Source organism: Ctenopharyngodon idella, chromosome 1 (genome assembly GCF_019924925.1).
Source record: "Ctenopharyngodon idella isolate HZGC_01 chromosome 1, HZGC01, whole genome shotgun sequence".
Taxonomy (NCBI): domain Eukaryota; kingdom Metazoa; phylum Chordata; class Actinopteri; order Cypriniformes; family Xenocyprididae; genus Ctenopharyngodon; species Ctenopharyngodon idella.
In genome coordinates, this window is record NC_067220.1 from 30,218,340 (window position 1) to 30,235,170 (window position 16,831).

General features: G+C 38.6%; 1 protein-coding gene across 5 annotated transcripts in view; it reads right to left on the reverse strand.

Annotated features, from left to right (window-relative positions):
* znf827 (zinc finger protein 827) overlaps positions 1-16,831 on the reverse strand; it is a 77,704-nt gene that overhangs the window by 37,788 nt on the left and 23,085 nt on the right. For all 5 annotated transcript variants that reach the window (XR_007929888.1, XM_051892001.1, XM_051891995.1 and 2 more), the window contains exons 3-5: positions 15,620-15,792; positions 14,504-15,002; positions 2,967-3,194 (exon numbers count right to left, since the gene is read on the reverse strand). Coding sequence is in view for 4 of the 5 variants with exons in the window: in XM_051892001.1 (XP_051747961.1) it covers positions 2,967-3,194; positions 14,504-15,002; positions 15,620-15,792 (900 nt within the window). In the remaining variant the exon portion in view is untranslated. The remainder of the gene's footprint in view (positions 1-2,966; positions 3,195-14,503; positions 15,003-15,619; positions 15,793-16,831) is intronic.

Below are 16,831 nucleotides of genomic sequence, written 5' to 3' on the forward strand. Positions count from 1 at the left end.
TGAAAATTACTCCAAGCTTTACTCACCCTCAAGCCATCCTAGCTGACTTTCTTCTTTCTGATGAACACAATCAGAGTTATATTAATAAATATCCTGACGCATTTAAGAGCCCTGTTTACACCTGGTCACTTCATGCGTTTTCTCTGATCGGATAGCTATCTGATTTATCAAAACGATTCCATTTACACTTGGCCACATAAATGTGTCTCCGCAAAACGGATATAAATCCGATCTTCAATTCTCGCGTTATATGCAGATTTCATAGAGTTCACGTCACCGAAAGCAACAAATATGAGCTGCATTTTATTGATCATCAGCTAATTTCAAAATCAAAGATCGCAATAGGAGAGAGCGTGGCCACAGCACTGGTAAGATCATTTATTCTCATTAATTTTAATGAAGATTGTGTTTTGAGCGCCTGCGACTTACTTTCAGTTTGATTTGCGGCAGTTTACGTGTCAGCAGTTTACGTGTCAGAGATCCTCAGCTACTCATCTGCGGCGATGCGTGCTGTAGTAGCACTATCATATCTGGCTATAACATGTTATTTAGCCTATAACACGCTCTCACACGTTTATTTTTTAGTATTTTTGGGAGGAGTTAAATTTACATATGTGGTTTCAAGAACCAGATGCTTTTAGACTTGTTCAGTTTTGACTGGAATGTGTCCCAGACCACCTCCTGAAGTGGTTTGAGCGATCGGATTTATATCCGTCAAGAATGCGTTTCGGAGGGCATTTACACCTGGTCTTTTCACGATCGGATAGCTATCCGATCAGAGAAAACGCATGAAGTGACCAGGTCCTAAGCTTTATAATGGTAGTGAACAGGTCCAACGAGTATGAAGCTCAAGAAAGTGGATCCATCCAAAGCAAAACGTATTCCACATGGCTCCGGGGGGTTAATAAAGGCCTTCTGAAGTGAAGCGATGCGTTTATGTATGAAAAATATCCATATTTAAAAAGTTATATAGTAAAATATCTAGCTTTCGCCAGACCGCCTTCTGTATTCACCTTAAGGCGGGTGCACACTGTGCGATTTTGGCCACGATTTGGTCGTCTGAGATAAATTTTGAGAGTCCTAAAAGATTCCTATAATCCTAGGCAAAAATCTGTAGTCTTTGATCACTAGTTTGACATGTTCACAGACAGCCGATTAATGACAGTTGTGATCAAATTTTACCTCTGATGAAATTCTGGCAGTGTCAGAAGATTTGGCGCACAGTCCTGCAGTGTGACTTCTCCGACTACAAACGTCAAATTGTCTTTGTTTTTCAAAATTTTGTTAGCCACCATTTCAGTCCCACGTGTAATGCAGCTCACTGTCACCCAATGTGTGTGGGTTGATGATGTAAAAATCCGGACAAGTTTTCAAGCGCGCGTCCATTTTTAAAACGTCTTGACTGTCGTACAGTCTGACATATAGGACAGCTGAGATCCCACAGTGTGACATGAGGATCATGTTCGTACAGTTTGACAAGCAACAATCGTAAAGGACTATTATAAATCGCACAGTGTGTAGGACGTAGCGTAAGCGTTTTGAACTGCGAGACGCATTACACTTTCTTCATAAGTTGTATATGGTCTGGCGGAAGCTAGATATTTTACTTTATAACTTGTTAAATATGGATATTTTTCTTACACAAATGCATCGCATCACAAACGCATAACTCTGATTGTGTTCATCAGAAAGAAGAAAGTCATATACACCTAGGATGGCTTGAGGGTGAGTAAAGCTTAGGGTAATTTTCATTTTAAAGTGAACTAATCCTTTAACATCCCCTCCCCCTCGTAAAGACATCTCTTCTCTGATTATGTGTACACTGGCGAGATTTTGAGGTTTTACTCAAAATATATATCAAAATAGGAAAAAAAAAAATTTAGGTTTAATGTCGACTTTAAGATTATCAATATTAGGGGAGGAAATCTCTCATGATTCGATTCTGGATTCTGATTAATAGAGTCATTCCTGAAAAATCTATATTTTCTGTTATCGATTACTCTGTGATTTAAAGATACAGATTTTGTCAAAATTGAATTATGATTGGAATTAGGTCTCCAGTTAAAAATTTAACTTGATTCGGATTCAATTTTTGCTCAGTTCAGAGTCATGCGTTGACTAAACTGTTTTTTAACCCAGCTCAAAGTAATATTAGAAAATTAAAAAGCATTTATTTTTTGGAGCTGTGGCTTAGTGGTATATATGGACTGACACAGTGCTCATGTGAGTGACGCAGGTTCAAGTATGGCTCGCAACACTATCATGTTCTTTCACACTATCCTCTCTGTACTTTATCAATAAAATAATATTTGCCCACAAATAATCGCTCCAAAATTTCCATCTTCCTGTGTTAATTTAACCACATTTATACACAAAGTGTACGTGACAACAGATACTTTTTAGTCCTGAACTTTTTTCAATCCCCTTGTCTTGTAGAGTTCAAATAAAGATTGGACCAGCGGCCCAAAACAGCAATCAATGGGTTTATTTTGGCAGAGGACTGACCAGGATAAAAAGAACATTGACTGAACAACATGAAAAGGAATTGACCCTCTTCCTTCTGCCCAGAAAACATAAGTGAGTGGAATAGACAGCAGCAGTCAGAGAGACAGAGAGAGAAAAGTGAAAGAAAGAAAGAAAGAAAGAAAGAAAGAAAGAAAGAAAGAAAGAAAGAAAGAGAGAAAGAAAGACAAACGAATGCTGGATTTTATGATGAACTGACAGTGTTTTACATAATTTTACATAATTACTCTATAACCTTTGTTGTACTGTTGCATTAAGGTTATTCTAAATATGACCTTAGCAATGTGTTAAAGAAAAGAAACAGAGAATGTAAAGCACACACATCTCTCACACGCACCCACTCGCTCAATCCTCTGGCCTTTGAGTTTCCTCAACAGCATTCGTGAATTCAAGAACTGAAAATACACACACATGAGCACATGCACCAAAATACATCTGCTGACCTGAGAGCTTCATAAGCAGTTCAGAGGCCACTTTGACGTTGATGTCCTGGCTGAGTAGGCTGCTCTTGCCTATCATCGGGCTCCCCTCCTCTCGTTGCTTGGTGGCCCCTAGGGGTCCTTCTTGGCAGAAGCTGTAGCTGGGTCCTCTCTGAGAGCTCAGGGGCTCTTCCGCCTGGGGCTCCTCCTTGACACAGAATGAACCCTTTAGGGCCTCCTTCTGGTTCGCTGCTGTGGGGCAAAAAAAAAAAAAAAAAAGAGAAGCAAGAGTTTAAGAACTACGCCCATGTTTTTGTTGACATTTGAATGTAAAGAGTTAAAGGATATCCAAAAACGTGACTATATTCCGTGTCTTCGGAAGTCAAATGATAGCTTTGTGTAAAGTGTGTTCTGCAGAAGAAATGAAACCATACAGGTTTGGAACAATATTGGGGTAAATAATGACAGAAAAGTCCTTTTTGGGAGAACTTACCATTAAAAACAAGTTATCCGAACATTGTGGTTTGTTAGTTAAGTTTAAGCAACAATGCAGAAGATTATTTGGAGGTTTTTATATATTTGCTTCCATTAATGATCATTTTTAGCAGTCTGTCTTTGGCTTCTCAGAAAGGAAATGTTCTGAGAAGACAAGATAAATAGATTAAGAAGCAAATGGCTAAATTGTCTTTTTGGATTTCAATTGAACATGATAAGCCTTCTAGAATAGGCCAAAAGCCCAGCAGAAACAATTTTTCAGTCCATTTTTATATGAATATGGACTATGTTCCTTCTGAATCATCTAACAGTGTGAACATCAAACAAGTGTGTTTAAGCTGACTGTCTGTAATTGAAGAGAAAATGATTGGTAGTGATATATTTCTTCTATATTTCTGGTCAGTTCATATGAGAGTAAGACACATTTCTTTTCTCACTCAATATGTTGTAAAAGTGGGCCATTTCTAATCAGGCTTCAATGAATAATTAATATTAAGACATGGAGCCCCTTCTTATCAGTGCCAGGAACAGAACACAGGCCATTGGTTCATTCTGAACACTTTTTATTTTATTTTATTTGATGGTGGGGGCTTTCCAATGACTTCTCTTGTTTTTATACTCATCTAATGATATTTTCTTTCCCCTAACATTACTGCAAACCTTTTTGCATTTTTCTATTAAAAAAAAAAAAAAAAAATACATCTCTTCCGGAAAAACATGCACTGCCGTCTTTTGTTTGTGGAGAATAAGATTTTTTAAAATGTTTTTAACGTTTCTTTTTTATGTTTCTCTTATGGTCACCAAGGCTGCATTAATTTGATAGAAAATAAAGTAAAAACAGACCATCAATTAAATGCATCTCTGCTGAATAAAAGTACTAATTTCTTTCCAAACGTTTAAACGGTAATGCACATCAAGTAACAATTGAGTTTGGGGGGAAAAAAAACAAACAAACAATGAAATCCACACACCTATTATGCAAAATATGTGTAAAAGGAACAGTCAAACAGTCAAAGATCCAGGTCAAATGAGTTTAAGTGAGGAGATACAGTACAACATGTACATTGCAGTAAACCAGAAAGTGTTCATTGGTGCACAGAAAAAGGTGAAAGTGCACAATGGATCAGACTGAAAGCCTTTGAATTTGCATTTTGACTAGGTGTGCGGATTCCTTTTTGTTTCTGATTTAGATTTTAATTAAAGCATGATTTAGTAAATTCATTAAACATTTTCCTTGTGGATATCGTTGGCTGGAACCCACAATGCAGGTGATTTCAGGTTTTAATATCCTTTCAGGGACATTTGTTCCCCACATGTAGGTAAAACCTGAACCACACACACACTGCTTGTTTTGTATCTTTGTAGGAAATTTCCATTTGACTTTTATTGTTTTTATATTGAGCTCATGATATTTTCTATCCTCTACTTTAACCGTACCCCAATATCTAACTAAATTAATGCATTATTTAATATATTAAAGGTGCAGTATTGAAGACTGCAAGAACATAGTTTTGGTAATTATGTGAGCTGGGCTTCAGCACAGCTCTTTAGCACGTATGAATATGACTTTTTGAGGCACACCAATGTACTGTGGTTACAGGTGATCATTTTATCAGAGCAACTGTCACTAATAACATCAAAAAGTGCCCCCCTCCTACATAAAAACTAAACAGAAAAAAAAAATATTGAGTCTTTTTGAGCCTTTGAGTCTTGTTGAATGATCCATTGTGTTAATAATGCAGCTCATTAATTATGGCAACAAGCCATCAGAAGCTGTCACCTTCCACCGCACCATACACGCTACGACACAAAGACAAATGTGAAAATCCTGCGAAATCCTACCTGATACCTCAAATTATAAATCATTATTATAAGCTTACCTTGAACCGGTGTAAGGCATGAAGACTGTTATGATTTTTATAAATTTTTAACTAAGGCGGCATGAAATGAAAATGTATTGTATTGTCTAACTGCAGATCTTATTGTGAATTATTCATTCATGCATCCATGTTTCTTTTTTTATATTATATATTTTGAGCTCAGAATTTTAAACAAAATGTTATAATATGATCTTTCATTAAAACTCTTCTCTTTGTAGTGTGCTTAAACCCTGTCCCTTTCTTACAACTGACATCAAGATTGCATCCAGATCTGCCTCCATCCAAACATGGAGTAACATGGATTACTTTTGATAATCATTTCACATCACAGTATGGAAGAAAAATCTCTCAGTACTTCCGTTTCATTGCAACTAAGGAATGGACCCTTTTCACAGACTGTGAATATATATATATATATATATATATATATATATATTATATTATATTATATTTGTTGTAGTTTCCATTCACCAAGTTGCCCTAAATATGACGACTTCCACTTCTGATAACCTTGGTTTTTCTTGTGGAGACCGTTGCCTAGTGCTCCCCACAATGTAGCTGATTTCATGTTTTACTATAATTGTGGCTGCCCGCATATACACACACACACACACACACACACACACACACACACGTTGGGTTTTCATGTTTTATGGGGACATTCCGTAGACATAATGATTTTATATCATTTCATACTGTAAAAACTGTATATTCTATCCACTAAACCTACCCATCACAGAAAACTTTCTGCATTTTAAATAAAAAAATAAAAAAAAACATCACTCAGTTTGATTTATAAGGCGTTTTCTTCATGAATACCAAAAAATATCCCCACAAGGACAAGGATTTCTGATATTGCCATCTTTGTCCCCATAATGTAGTGAAAATCCAAAACCACATACACACACACACACTCCAAATATCTCCATGTTTTAAAATCTTTCATTAATACACACTCTAAATTTACTGTACATGCTTTGACACACATACTCACAATGTCAAATTTGTTCTACCTATGTCTGATCTTCATATCACACTTCCTCTGCTGTTCTGTCAATCTTTTTCACTTAAGCACCTACCCATCCCTTTCCCTCCCTCCCTCTCTCACCGTTCCTCCTTTCATCTCTCTTACAGATCAGCAGTGATCACTCACCGCTTCTGTCTCTACCACACTCCCCTCAGCAGTCATCTGATCTCCCCCCACCCCCAAATTTGAGTACATACACCATCCACAACAGCGCTGACCCTTCTCATCAATCTACACGAGTTGACCACCGCCTCACTCCGATGACTCTGATTAATGGTGACGTGGATCTGTGACAGCACCCAAGGTACAGTCAGGTTAGGGGACAAGACACGACTATGAGCTAAAGATCGTCAGGAGCCATTGGGAGAGTTTGTGACCTTCACGTGGAGAGTGCAGGCGGTGAACGAGGTGGTGGCGGGGGAGGTGTATGTGGTGGCACCGGCTGGAAATGTCACCAGTCAGATGTCAGCGGACGGACTTAGCGTGGTCCGGTCAGCACCTGGAAGGGCATCCTCTAATTAAGAGCGTGTCGGGTCGCGTGTCCTATCAGACAGGGACAGGGCGTGCGGCACGCGCACATGCACCCTCTCTTTCGAAGACATGCAGAAAAGTACAAGCTGGAGACGTGAGTGCGGAGATACAAAGTCACACCACTCTGGTGACCTTTCGGTTTGCAGCTAAAAATAGAGCAAAATTTCCATTCGAATTCATGTTACAGTGAGCGTTGAATAATTTATCAGCTTAATCCGCCAGCCAAGTTTATTTTTTTCCTCATATTGCATGAATGTCTCCAAAATACCAAAATTAAGCTCAACAAAAACGAGCACTTTCTGTTTATCGACTGTTTTATTAGACTTTCATAAAGGGGTAATCCCAAGTGCCTATCTTGATATTTCAAATTCTGTTCTGTCATCACATCATCTTTTGCATAAATTTCTCTCATAAAGCTACCTTGGAAGTCTTGTGTGAAAGCCGCCATCTCTCTAGATCTATTCACACAGTCAGTGTACGGGATTGGCTACTTACAAAGTATTTACAAACAGCTGTGACTTGAATTGTGATCATACAACAGCTTACAGAAGAGGCTCAAATACTATCTCTATGAACAGTTAACTGAAGTCCCTTTTCTATTCTCTTGATAACTGTGAATATGCCTGAACCGTAGCAAAAGTGACAAAAGAATGTATCAAAGATGTCAATGTCCATAAACCGTCTTACAGCTGAATCCAATCAAGGTGTGAGTTTATCAGACATGTTGTTCAAACCTTTATGACTTTCTTTATTCTGCAGACACAAAAGAAGATATATTGAAGAAAGTTACTAACCAAACAGTTTTGGTTACCACTGACTTCCATTGTATGGCAGGGAAGAAAAAAAAAACACTGTGACTGAGACAGCTATCTTCTTTTATGTTCCACAGAAGAAAGTCTGTATAAAATTAATTCGACCCACTTTAGTCCACTTTAGACATTCTTCTAACTATAAGTAACTTTGCATCTGCATGTCAACTACAAGTCACTGGAGTATTAGTAGACTAGATTAACATCTGCTAACACTTTATTTTGATGCTCCCCAACAGACATTCTGACTATAAGTACACGTACATACCGACTTATTCTACTATCCCTAACCCTAACCTAACAGCCTACTAATACTCTACTTAGAGTTAGTTGACATGTAGTTGCAAATTAATGAGAATTAGTTGACATGTAAAGTGCTTATAGAAAGTCCTCGTAACCTTTATCTTTTGTCACATTACACCCTGGAAAATGAAATAAATTAAGTCCAACTTTTTTGAGCCCATGCACGGAGGTATGGAGGATTATTCAAAATTAATTAGGTGCAACCAATCAACTTCCAGATCAAACACCAGGGTCATTGCCCCACCTGACATCAACTGTAGTGGTTTTAATTACTTTAGAATGAAACCAGCTGTTTCTTGAAGATTCCACTGTTAGTAGTGCATGGTACTGCAAAGAATTCACCATGGTTGGGAAAGTGCTTTCAAAAGGCCTCTGGGATAAAGTTGTAGAAAGGCACAAGTTAGGAGAAGGCTACAAAAACATTTAGAAGGCTTTAGCTATCCCTCTGTTTTGTACTGCACTGTTTGGAGCATCATTAAGAAGTGGAAAGAAATGGCACCACCAACACATTGCCTAGATCAGGCCATCCATCCAAACTGGATGGCCGAGCCAGGAGGACATTGATCAGAGAAGCTACCAAGAGACCGAAGGCAACTTTGAAGGACTTACAAGGCTTTATGGCTGGGACTGGTCAGTCTGTGCATATGACAACTATCTCACAAGCTTTACACAAAGCTGGCCTGTATGGCAGGGTGGCAAGGAAGAAGCCTTTCCTGAAAAAGTGCCACACTCAGTCTTGTTTGCGCTATGCAAAAACACACCTGGAAGACTGGAAGACCATCTGGCAAAAGTTGCTATGGTCTGATGAGACCAAAATTGACTTTTTTGGACTGAACTCCAAGCACTATGTTTGACAAAAAGCAAACACAGCACACCACCCAAAACACACCATACCTACTGTGAAGCATGGTGGTGGCAGCATTATGTTGTGGGGGTGTTTCTCTTCAGCAGGGACTGGGCGATTGGTTATGATTAAAGAGAAAATGGATGTTGCCAAGTGCATCCAAATTCTTGAGGAAAACCTGCATCCCTCTGCTAGATAGCTGAAGATGCGCAGGTCATTCACCTTCCAATATGACAATGATCCTAAACATCCGCCAAAAGAACAACTCAGTGGCTTAAGGATAGGAAGGTGAATGTCCTTGAGTGGTCAAGTCAGAGCCCTGACTTAAATCCGATAGAAAATCTGTGGATGGACTTTAAGAGAGCAGTCCATTGCTGCTCACCATGGAATTTGACTAAACTTGAGCAATTCTCCAAGGAAGAATGGGCAAATATTCCCCAATCTAGGTGTGCAAAGCTAGTACAGACATATCCAAAAAGATTAATGGCTGTAATTAAAGCAAAAGGTGGCTCTATGAGGTATTAAATCAGGGGACTGATGACTTTTCCAACCCTGTTATTCCTAAACACTTTTTAACATTTAAGTGAGTCACTTTAGTTATGGAATGCGGTTGTCACATTCATTTATATCCGAAATGAACGTAACCATATTTAGAGCTCTGAACAGGACTGACAATCATATTCTGCTTCTGTGTGAATACAGCCTCTCTCTTGCTGTTTCTACACTCTCTCTCTCTTGCTGTGACTGGAGTGAAGCCCCCGGTCAGTGTTACATCAACACTGGGGCTATCTCTACTCTCGCTGGTGAGGCTGTCATCAGCCGTTGCTGTCACCTGGCCTCTTTTTTTTTTTTTTTTGCCTCCTCCTCTCTGCGGGTTGATTCGTTTCTCTACTGGGCGCTTGTCCAGTACCCTGTCACCTCTCACTCTGTTACGGCTGCCCACTATTGGACCACTTCATTAGCTTTCCACCTCTGTCATGCAGCTCTGCTCCCAGCTCTGACAATTGGTCAGCGCTCCCGCCGAGGATGGCTTAACGTGGCAGGTTAAGGGGGCAACAACAGCCAACAGTCTGCTACGGTAGGAAGGCTTTGCTACATGAAGCAGCAAGGGTGCAGCTACACATCACTGGACGTTAGATGCAGCAGGGGTCACATACGAAAGCAAGCACCTCATGTTGGATGTGGGAAATGGCAGGCAAACCTCCATGATGCTGGACCTTCGAGGAACAAATGAATGGAGTGCATACAAAAACAATGGTGATGGAGAGTACACTCCAGTTTCCACTCATTCATTGGATTCGCCAATTTCAACACCTCTCACAATTGTTCTAGGCAATTATTTGCCTGTGACCAGTGTCACACCCAGAGTCACTTTCTCTGAGAGAAAGAGACAACGTGTGAACTGTCATTATTGAATTAGGTCCAGCAAGCATGTGCAGGGGCCTGCATTTCAAAGCGCTTCCCCGGCTTTCATCTCCAAATCAAAATGTGTATAGCAACTGGATGGCTGACAGTTGTGTCAGCGTGGAGGAAAATCAAAGCGGATTGGTCCGAAACTCAGAGGAGAACCAGGCAGTCCAAAGAAATGATAGGCCAATTATGTCAGAGGTCAGTGAGAGTTCACCTCATATGTGCGTGAGCATGTGTGTTTTGCCTAGGGAACTCTAAATGCCGTAGTCTGCTATTTTACACTTCGTTTTATTTATAGTTCTCTAATTCCCTTCGCCTTTTTGATTCTTCTGTGTCTCTCTTTCCTTCATGTACCCCAAGTGGGAGTATGACAACAGCAAATAACACTCAAAGCAAATAACACTACTTATGAAATTTGGAGGATGTGCACAAATACATTGATACATTCACTGGTGCAAAACAAGTTGCAGCTTTAGTCAAAAGAAATTACATTTGCACATCCCTAATTGGTATTGTAACAGTATGAATCATAAATGCACATTTGGCAATTTTAATTATCAGCTGGATCTAATGATTTCTGTGATTAATCAGTTATACAGATAAAAAGCCACCTATACACACACACACACACACACACATATATATATACATTTTTATCCCACACACACATATATCTTGCCCAATGCTGCTCCAAATAATGTACATATGAATGCAGACTAAGCCATTAGCCTTTAAATATAAGCCACAGCCTAACATTATGCAGCAAAAACTGTGTATCTATAGTTTTAAAGACAGAGTTAACAGCACGCAAGCACATCTCCTTGAGTTCGAGTCCCAGCTCTTGGTCCTTTCACGATACTGTGCTCCTCTTTCTCCTGCTTTGCTTTATGTCAATTCTCTGTGGTGTACTGTCCCAAAATGGCAGAATTAAATATTTAAAAAACAACAACAAAAACTAAATTATAAATGATAAAGAAAAGCAAAAGCACAAACAAAAGTGGGTGATCAATGCGTTTTATGAAGTTTGAAGTTTAACGGAGATTTGCTCACAGTAAGGACTCAGGATGAGTATTTGCAAAAAGGAAATACTTCAGTGAATTTGCAACATTAACGGATAAGAATATACTTATCGAATCCAAATTAAACACTTGGGCTTCGTACATTTCCTGCAGCAGCTCTGTGACCGCTGCCATTTTCCCATAGAAATGCATTTGTTATTTCTGTAAAGTGACATCAAGCACAGATCCAACAACTAATCGATGATAAAATTTGAACGGTTTTACCATGACATGCACTCTTAAATCATGATTGTCGCTCACAGCATCTGATTTGAAGTCCAACTTGTCTTTGAATTGTCTTGAGATGTATTATTGAAAGGCAGTGAACAGGTTACAAAAGTTGCGTTTTGATAACTGTGCCAGAGCTGCTTTAGAGGTGATGACTTACGCAACGCAATTTCTCAGAGACATTTTCAGCACAGCACATGAGAAGTGACGCCTCTTAGATCATCTTTGTTAAAGCACCACTGCACAAATTATTAAAGGTAAAACTAAAATTAGAAAAAATAAATCTAGGCAAACTACTTTACCAAGCACTATCCTGACCCAGAAGTTTTGCTTCCGTAGAGGAGAATCCAGCCAATAGAGTGCAATAGTCCAGGTTCTAGAAGTAAAAACTTCATTTTCTCCATGGGAAAATAGATTTTTAATGATAACTTACAATTTACAAACATTTAAAGTCAGATGAACTGTGAGTTCAGAGGTTGTTAATTGACGGTACATGATTTTGTTGAAGTCATCTGTTCGCATTATTTCAACTTGTTTGAAAAATAATTGTGTTTAACAGCGGAATTTGTGAGGAAAAACTCTACAGAAAATTACACCAATCAGAGCTTCGCAACAAGCAAACCCCACCAATCGAGTCTGTCTCCTTTTGCACTAAAAATACTTAATTATTTGTGTATGTGTCTATGCATATATTGCAATAATCTTAAAAACATATTGTTTCTATAGATGTAATCCACAACTTTATTAGTTTATATTTCTCTGTAGTTTTTAATTCGATTGTGTTGTTTTCAATACTTCATGGGATTGTAGTTCTTTCCCTCATTAAAGTCTTGTACTATTCTTTGTCTGATTTTCTGTTTACATTTTCTGATTTTCAAATAATTTTTTGCTTCAAATAAATCTTTGTAATGTTGTGATTCACCTTGTAGCTGGTTGGCTTGGTTCGTGGCACTTTAACAAAGACTTTTTTTTTTTTTTTTTTTAAATCCTTATGGGAAAAATTAATGGAAAACAATACTTCTGGAACCAACACAGCTGAAAAAGTGGGCTGTATAGAGTGCACTAATGCAATCTAAACAGCTCCATCTCCTACTTGGAACATCTTGCCTCTTTCTAGCAGGACATGTCCACTATGTTTGAACTCCTAGCTTTGCAGTGTCAAGGAGTCTATCTGGTCCTCTGGGACCTAAACGCGTTTGTTTGGGAGTCCAGGACCACAGTGCCATGGGCGACAAGGGGGCAGTGCAATGAACGCAGACTCTGCACGTTCCACCAAGACGGAGATGAAGTTAACTAAGCTGGTACAGTCCCTCTGCATCCAGGCAAGAGGTCACGCGATGGAGCTGAGGGCGCTAATCATTTCCAATTACGGATTCCTTTTTAATTATGAATTATGCATGAATTTTTAATTAATCTAATGTTCCGAAGGTTTTCATTTTTTTCTGTGCCAAGATCTCAATCTAATTACTCTGCATTAAGCGAGGGAGCAGCGACCCTGTTGCCGACCTTCTGAGTAACCCTTGGTCAGCCCTCTCGGATCAATCTTGCTGCTGTCTCACAATTACCTATACTTTCAGCTACAACAACATGTATTTAATGGTCTAAAGTTTGGAGTTCTATTACATTAATAAGTGTAATTGTGAGTTTTGCATTTTAACAGCTAAATTTCACCCTTGCCCCCAAACAGCTTATTAATTTATAAACTCAATATTACCCTCAACATTAACAGATATTGGCCCGGTTTCACAGACTGGGCTTAGACTAAGCTAGGATTAGGCCTTACTTCAATTAGGGCATTTAAGTAACTTATATAAATGTGTCTTAGAAAGAAATATTACTGGTGTGCATCTTAAGACAAAACAATTGCACTGACATATTTTAAGATATCTCAGTGCAAGTTTCTTTCAGTTGAAACAGCTCAAACATGCATTTTAGTCTAGGACTTGCTTAAGCCTTGTCTGTGAAACCGGGGGATTGTCTATAACACTACTTTTTTAGATTCAATTCATTAAAATTAGTTAGTTAATACATTAGGTATCTCAAAGTAACAATGAACAATACAAAATAAAAAGCATTTATTTATGTAGGTTAATGATCATAATAATGATAATAATTTCTACATATATTAATATATTTTTAACATTTCAGGTTGTATAAATTAACATTAACATACACACTGTCATTCAAAAGTTTTGGATTCTTAAGATTTTGTAATGTTTTTGAAAGAAGTCTCTTATGCTATTTTGATATATTTTAAAATGTAATTTATTCCTATGATGGCAAAGCTGAATTGTTAGCAGTCATTACTCCAGTCTTAAGAGTCACATGATCATTCAGAAATCATTCTGTGTTGATTTGGTGCTCAAGAAATATTTAATTATTATCAATGTTGAAAACTGCTCAATATTTTTGTGGAAACCATGTTACATTTTTTCAATATGTTTTGATGAATAGAAAAGTTCAAAAGAAAAGCATTTATTTGGAATTATTCGAAAACAATTTAAAAGTCTTTACTGTCACTTTACTGTCAATCTGGAATCTTGTTTGTTCTTTTCCATCTATAGATAAGCATCCTCAGTGCCAAGAAAAATGGTGTTGAATTAATGTGTAATGCCTTCAACAAGTATAATAGCATCAAAATGTCACTGTATATATATATATATATATATATATATATGTATATAAAAAAAAAAAAAAAAAACAGGATTAGGTAACGAGATGGTAGCAGCCATAATAAACAGACTCTCCATGGTAGAGTGGTAACTGGGGTTAAGAATTAATCATGCAGACACAGTCCTGCAGGATCTTGGCTTTGGATTCCCATCCAGCAAGCTGAATTCTACTTCTCGCCTTTGCCAACCCATAATTATATTACCAATTCATTAAAGCAAGAAATTACTGATGAATCAATCATAATCAAGCATCTAATGCCATCACATTGCCCTTTTACATTGTGGTTTAACTGTGATATCTTACCTGAGAGCTTCATGAGGAGGTCCGTAGCCGTCTTGGTGGTGATATCTGGGCTGAAGAGCGAGGCAGCTGTAGGTCCAGGCCCTGGTGGACTGGATTTGAGCCCAGACAGATCCAGAGAACTACTGCTGCTACTGGGTCGTTCCCTACACAGGGCAAAGGGAGACATCACAGACACATCCCTCTCCTGGGGTTCCTCCTTGATCTGGACGTGGTTCGAGGGTTCAGTGGGGGAGGCCAGCAAACGACCGTCGGGTTGGCTCACAGTGGGAGACGTGGAAGCATCTGTGTTCATGACCTGATCGCCAGCGACTCCACCGTCCCCCATGAGCAAGCCCTCGCCCTCCTCCGTGTCTGTGCCGGGTTCTTCTTTGACTTTGAGGTCGGGACGAGGGAAGTGCTGATGGCAACGCATGTGCAGCTTGAGGCTAAAGTGGCGGGAGGATGTGAAGGGGCAGAGTTCACACTGGAAGGTCTCCCCTCGGTCTTGGTGCTGATGGACCTGAGATGAGCAACAGAAGAAATTAGATAAAAGTGTGGAAAAGATGAGCAAGAAGCATAGCAAAAAAGGAATCCTCATCTTCTCTATCAATTAATTTGAGTGACAGTGATAATATAAAGTTTGATATTATTTTCTTAATTACTTAACATTTATGTATTAAGTATGATTTATTTATTATTAACACTTTAAAAGAAAAGAAAAAAGTCTGTCCTGTGTGAATGGCCTATCGCTGCCTCTGATTGCTATGGGCTATAAGCCAATGATAGGATTAGAATCAATGATATCTAAATAAATAATTTATTGAGTTCTAAAGCCACTTTTAATAATGTCTATTCAATGTTTTCAATCTGCCACAATAATATATTTCCTTTGAATTACCTTAATTTAGGGGCTTTTCTCTGCAAATATTTATAAATGTGATTAATTTTATTATTTGGCACATCACATTAAATGTGGTTAATTTTATTATTTGGCACATCATGTAATTAATTTAATTAAAAATATGAATTGACAGCCCTAATACTGTTGTATCATAAAAAAATCTGCACCTAGAGACGTTATGATATTTGGTCATGATTTATGGCACAAGCATTTCTGCTCTCAGCGATTGAAGTCACCTTCATGTGGGATTTGAGATTGTCTTTACGAGCACAGCGAAAGGGACAGAGGGGACACTGGTGGCTTTTTAAGCCCGTGTGGATCACCATATGTCTCTTCCAGTAGCTCTTTCTCTTGATGACCAGACCGCATACTGGGCACTGAAAGGGCTTTCCCCCATCCTCAGGAGAACCTACAAAAAATTAAAATAAATAAATAAATATACTTTAAATGTATTATTCATTGTTGTTGCAAACACAGAAATGGGTATTCTAGTGTAGCATTCTAGTGTTTACGTAGAATCATTAGCTGGACAACAATGCCACATTATTAGATAGCCCTTTGGCATCAAATAGCACGTAGGCTAAATAGCCTTTCACTCTTGTCACCCTTGCATCTATTCGTGAGAATGAGATAAAAATTGTGAGTTATGATTACACTGATCAATGCCAAAGACTCCTCACAAAGGAAGCCAAACACAAGGATGTTTTTAGTAAGCCGATTATTGTTGTTGGCTCCATATCCGGTGTCCATTAGGGCTTAATTGGTCTTATTAGAAGCTGGCATGATTGCATTACAAATTCTATGAGGGCCTGTCAGGATGGCTTCATAAGTATTCCAGTCGTGTTCCTCGAAAAACATCTGGTAATCAGTGTTTGGTGAAATTACCGCGCTCAGGCATTCATTGACCCAGGGTGTAAAACTTCGAGACTGCCTATTTGCAACAATAAACCACCATCTGTGGCTCAACCTCTCCCGGCGAGATCACTGTGGAAACCACTCGTGAGGTAAAATGACTGAAGGTCTTTGGTATCAAGGGAAAGGAATAAGAGCTGTTAGCTGGTTTCACAAATATTATGTCCATTTGGAAATGTTTCATTACTGAACAGATACTTTTCGTGTGACCATCTTACAGATCTCACAGCCAGGTGAAACTCAATTATGATTTTAATTGAGGTGTCCTTATTTAGTATTTAAATTTAATATATTATCATATTATATTATCTATCATATTATAGCCGTTTACAACATATTTAACTCTCTGACTTTGACATTATTCTCTGTGTCTGCAGCTCCTTTTGGTCAATCCTGATTCCAAGCCGCAGAAGTTCTAGAATTAGCAAAAGATCAGCCATATCTCAGACTCTCAACTCGGGTCCTGCGCTGAATGGAAACTCTGATGGTTGTGCCGGCTCTGGAGCCTGACCTAAATTCCGGGGGAATCTGCTGAG